Genomic DNA, 4,696 nt, shown 5'->3' on the forward strand with positions numbered 1-4,696 from the left:
GAGACTTCAATCTCCTTGCCCAGAGGACACCACGAAGAGAGCGCTATGATGCCCCCCAACTTGTGCTCAGATGTCAGCCCAACTAAATATGCCAGAGCTCCGCCTTGACTGAACCCTCCAACGAGAATGCGCGAAGGATCAATGCCTGCTTTGATCTCTGACTCAATTATCTTGTCAATCCGAGCTTTGCTAGCCATCAGGCCCTCTTTGTCCTCCTTAGCATCTGCAGATAGACCACGAATATCGCTCCACGCCGTCATACGAACCCCCATGTTGAGAGTCACCGGCCGCGTCGAGGCTGTGGGAAGGATCAGCCGCGTGTTCTGGTGTATCTGTGCAGCTTCAAACAGCTGCAGCAGCTCTGTCCAGCCCCCGGCAGTGTCGCCCAAGCCATGCATGAAAATTAGCGTGCCGGTTGCATTGCTAGGAGCCCAGTGGAGTCCCTCTCCACCAGCACTATCACCAGGTGAAAGCACCGCTGACATCTTCGCGAAAGTTGGAGAAGCTACCGCCCCTCTACGCGTTGCAGCGGATCGTTCTAGAGCTGCCGCGCTACGGCCAGTGGAGTGAATGACTCCTGACTGATCTCGTTCTTTACTAGTAGACGAGAGGAAACGCACGAGCAGAGACCTACGCGCCGAAGCCAGCGAAGCTGCCCGATGGGGGGAAAGTGTCACAGCGCTGACAGGCAAGCGGGCTGCGGTTAGCGCCGCTAGATTCTGTCGCAACGCCCGTTCTGAACAAGTCAAAGACGAGGAAACAAGAAATGATGAACAAAAACAGATGCTTTCCGCGGCTAGCAGCCCCAGGACTCCAACCCAATGCAACTTCACGCAGCGAGCAAAAAAACCTACGGCCCTGCGCGTCATCCCAACAGGCCAGTGGGACCTGTGGAATGAATTGTACAAAAACACCGTACTCTGCTTTTGTTAAGCACAGGAAAAAAAAGGAAAAAAGGAAGTATAATCCATAAGAGTGCACGCAAACACACTACGGACATGTGCACTTCACCAGCTGCCATCATCGTCGGGCTCCCACATCGTGGCGGCTGCACAGCTTGCCAGTTGTTGCCATTTGCCCATGCCTATAGGAAAACGTTTGTTTTTCTTACTATCTTATTATTCAGCTCGTCTGTTCCGGTTTTCGGCCCCGAAAAGCCCCACCAACAGTACTCGCATACGTTTCGGCCAGAAGTACCGCGAGGTGCGATCGCTGCCATGTGTACAAGGTAGTTTTAGACACNTCGCATACGTTTCGGCCAGAAGTACCGCGAGGTGCGATCGCTGCCATGTGTACAAGGTAGTTTTAGACACCAGATAAACTTTTCCCAGTAAACGCTGTACATGCTAGTTTGTCATAAGGAGGCCATCTAGTTCCACACACAACTGCTTCTGAGCTCCTGATTTAGCAGTTGTGTAACGATTGTCCTCAATTTTAGCATTCTCTGCCGCAAGTCGGCGCATGTACTTCTTCGGCGTAGGCCCGCTTTTCAAGGCTAGCTAAGTGGTTGTAAATTGTTTACAATGGTAACGCACGCAGGCAATGAAGCTTTTGGCGTGAGTACATTTGATGTTACTTTGCAGCAGGAGTTGATTCACACTGCATGGCCGGCAAACACCGATCCGATCCGCAACAGCTCCCGGTCCTAAGGCCGCTGTGCTTCTGAGGCCACTGTTCCCGCGCCGCCTGGAGACGGCAGGGTAGGTCTGCGGCATATTCTAACTTATTATTGTAAGTAGTTGGCTGTGTAGCAGTTCACGACTCTCCTGAGCTATGTTCGAAACCGTGCATGATTCGTCCGGGCAAGTGCAAGCGGCAAACGCCACCCTATCAGGAGTTGCAGCGTCCCCCTGCTGCAACTCGTGCTGCAACGTAACTCCGTATACATGTAAAGCCAAGCCCTAGTGGTGCATGCATTAACCCGATAGACGATTGTTGAGCGCTTGCTTGACTCCCAGTAGCCAGCCTGCCTGCACCCAAGTACGAACACAGATGCTAGCTTCGCCCAAGCAATGTTACAGCCTTAAGATCTTCGTCAAAATTTCAGCCCTCTTCTTCTGCAACACACTGAAGATAGTCAGGATCTGCCCTCCAGCGGGGAGGCGAGCAATGGCTGAGCACCTCGCCACATTGGAGCAAGTACGCCATTCAGCTATAAACATCCCATCTCTCATTGATTGGCCCCCAAAAAATCGTAGTTAGCTTGTCACTGCAGCTCTTCAGGGCCGAAAGGGGATGCAGGTACACTATAGTTTGCACGTGCAAGAATTACACGTAGTCTTAACCCTTTCTCCAGTGGTGAGTATACTGCAGAAAACCTCAACCGCTTAAAAATTCCGTCGATCCGGGTCATCGGACACTTTCGTTTCACCGTGGTGTGGTTAAGCGTTTTGAAATCGGCGCAGGTGCGCGACCCCCAACAGTTCCCTTCGCCACATCGGATTGTGCCCAAATGCGCTATTTCAATGTTCAGTACAGTGCGGCCCAAGGGCCTGGGACTGGCGCTCAGACGAGTCGGCTTACCATGAGTTGCAGTACACCGTTTTGCAGCTCGCGCTGGAAGCCAATGCAAGCGCGCCCAAGTGTAAAATGTGGTTTCCGGCCCTATTCAAGAACTAATGTGAGCAGCAATGAAGCCAGAGGCTTGACGTAAGAGCTTCCCAACGCAGCTGGCCTCTGTCTCCCGTCCCCCGGCATCCTGGGCGCTCACCTCACCTCAGGGCCTGCGGTTGCAGCCGGTGTGGTAGCCTAAGCGGAGTTGCAGTGCACCTCGCCGCCTCTGGCGATGCAAGCGAGCCTCATGCGTGAGCACAGGGAAACCTCAACGAAACTTCCCTTGCTTCTTGCGCTACTTCTCTATACACATACGGAGCGTTTGCGTTTGTTTGCAGGCAATATGTTTATTAAGGCCATGTGGGTGTTTCTGTCCTTACTGCAGCCAGACCACACTACACCGAGCCCCCAAGGTGCATACAGTAAGAATGTAGACACCTGCCAAACACATGCGCATAACAACTTCAGCGAGGCCGTGATTCAACACTCGGGGCGAAGATCAGCTAGTCAGCATCTACGCATCAAGCCGGAGTGAACGCACCGCGAAGATACTCTAGACACCTCCACGAATAGATGAGCATGAGGAACTGAATGTAATCTCTACAATTTTTCAGCAGAAAGTGCCACAGATACAGAAACCAACACGTCTTCAACATCCGCGACGCCATCTCGAGCCACCAGTCGAACGTCGCTGGCCCCCCGCCAATGCTAGCTAAGGGAATTCATCGGTAACTAGTCTACATATAACTGAGCAAACTGACATTTATGCTTAATTCATTCTAATTTATCTACCATTATTTGCACGAGCAATTTGCAAACTCCATGGGCTCCAGGGCGCCAGCCCCAGCCGGCTCTTGTACTGTCTCACGCGCTGTCTGCAGGACCTGTTTCCGAGGCAATCAGCAGACATCGGAGGGCCAGCAATTTCCTACGGTTTTAACACTTGTTTTGTTTACTGCTGGTGAAGGAGCANGCAGACATCGGAGGGCCAGCAATTTCCTACGGTTTTAACACTTGTTTTGTTTACTGCTGGTGAAGGAGCAGCAGGGCCTCTTCGTTACCCGCGGTGAAGCGATGGTAGGGCCAAACACTGCTGACCACAGTCGTAGGGCAAGTGAAGGCCAGGCTGTGGCGTCCGCTTCCTTTAAACCAGCACATTCTGCCGTTGCGCGTTCAACTGTTACGCCTAGTGGCATTCAACAACACGAATCTTCTCCTGCTGGTTGTGCTACCAGTGCTGCTGCTGCTGCTGACGTCTCCGCCGCCTCAGGCTCCCCTTTCCGTCGTTTGCGCTTCCTTCAGCTTGTGGGTCTTACGGGATTTCTCGCCGCTACAGCATCTGTCTTAGGAAAGGTAGCCTGTAGCTTCACACCCGGCGAACCATTTCAGCAGTTCTCAGAATCCTTTCTGCATTGGCTGTGTCCCACTCTACCCGTCGAACAAGACGTGCTGCTACTGCAGAGCGATGCGGACTGCGGCTCTGCGCAGTTTNGAGGGGGTACGGGGGGAAATCTCTTTAGGTGCCGTTTCCTGTTTCTTCTGCGTTGTGCTGCTCCTGCGCGTGTGTCTCTTCGGGAGCATGCTCGCATGCAACGCTCTTATGCTCAGTTTCCATGTCAAGTCCCTTCTAGTTGCACCGTCAGCTGGCAGCAGCAGCGTCGCAGTCTTTGCATCGAACTTCCTTTGCTCTGTTCTTTTGTCTGGGTTGCTCCTCGGAGAGTATCTGAGCCTCCGATTTCTTGCCGGTGCGGCGTGCATGCTCCTGGGAGTGGCGCTGCTTGCTAACTAGAAGACATAAAAAAACTCGCCGTCCCGGAGGCACCATAGTGCCTAGTGTACACCAGACTTTTTTTCCCTTTTCTGAAGGACAGGAACTCCTCGTTTTCGCGTACTTCCCCGAATAGTGTGCCACAATGGAGCCCTCTGCCCCTATTAGCGAGATTAAGGACGCCAGCGCCACTAGCAGCGGGATGCATTGTTCATCCTCGTCGCTGCCGTATGAGGCTGATGACCTTCACAAGGGCGGCGCTGATGCCACACTGACCAGCGATGAAAATCCCACCTCAGAAGACAATGTGAGGGAGGAAGGACTGCGAGCTTTCCGAGCCGGTGATTGGAGAGGCGCAACCGACGCCTGGAGCCG

General features: G+C 53.1%; 2 protein-coding genes across 2 annotated transcripts in view; one reads left to right on the forward strand and one right to left on the reverse strand.

Annotated features, from left to right (window-relative positions):
- EMH_0027200 (uncharacterized protein) overlaps positions 1-485 on the reverse strand; it is a gene marked incomplete at both ends in the record, with an annotated part of 570 nt that extends 85 nt beyond the window's left edge. Inside the window, one exon of the mRNA XM_013493997.1 lies at positions 1-485. Within this exon, the coding sequence (XP_013349451.1) occupies positions 1-485 (485 nt within the window).
- Positions 486-4,466: 3,981 nt separating this feature from the next.
- The window catches only part of EMH_0027210 (CBR-FKB-6 protein, related, related), a gene marked incomplete at both ends in the record, with an annotated part of 1,338 nt that continues 1,108 nt past the window's right edge, over positions 4,467-4,696 (forward strand). The window contains 1 exon segment of the mRNA XM_013493998.1: positions 4,467-4,628. Within this exon segment, the coding sequence (XP_013349452.1) occupies positions 4,467-4,628 (162 nt within the window).

This window comes from Eimeria mitis, genomic scaffold (genome assembly GCF_000499745.2).
Source record: "Eimeria mitis Houghton genomic scaffold, Emh_scaff1002, whole genome shotgun sequence".
Lineage (NCBI taxonomy): Eukaryota > Apicomplexa > Conoidasida > Eucoccidiorida > Eimeriidae > Eimeria > Eimeria mitis.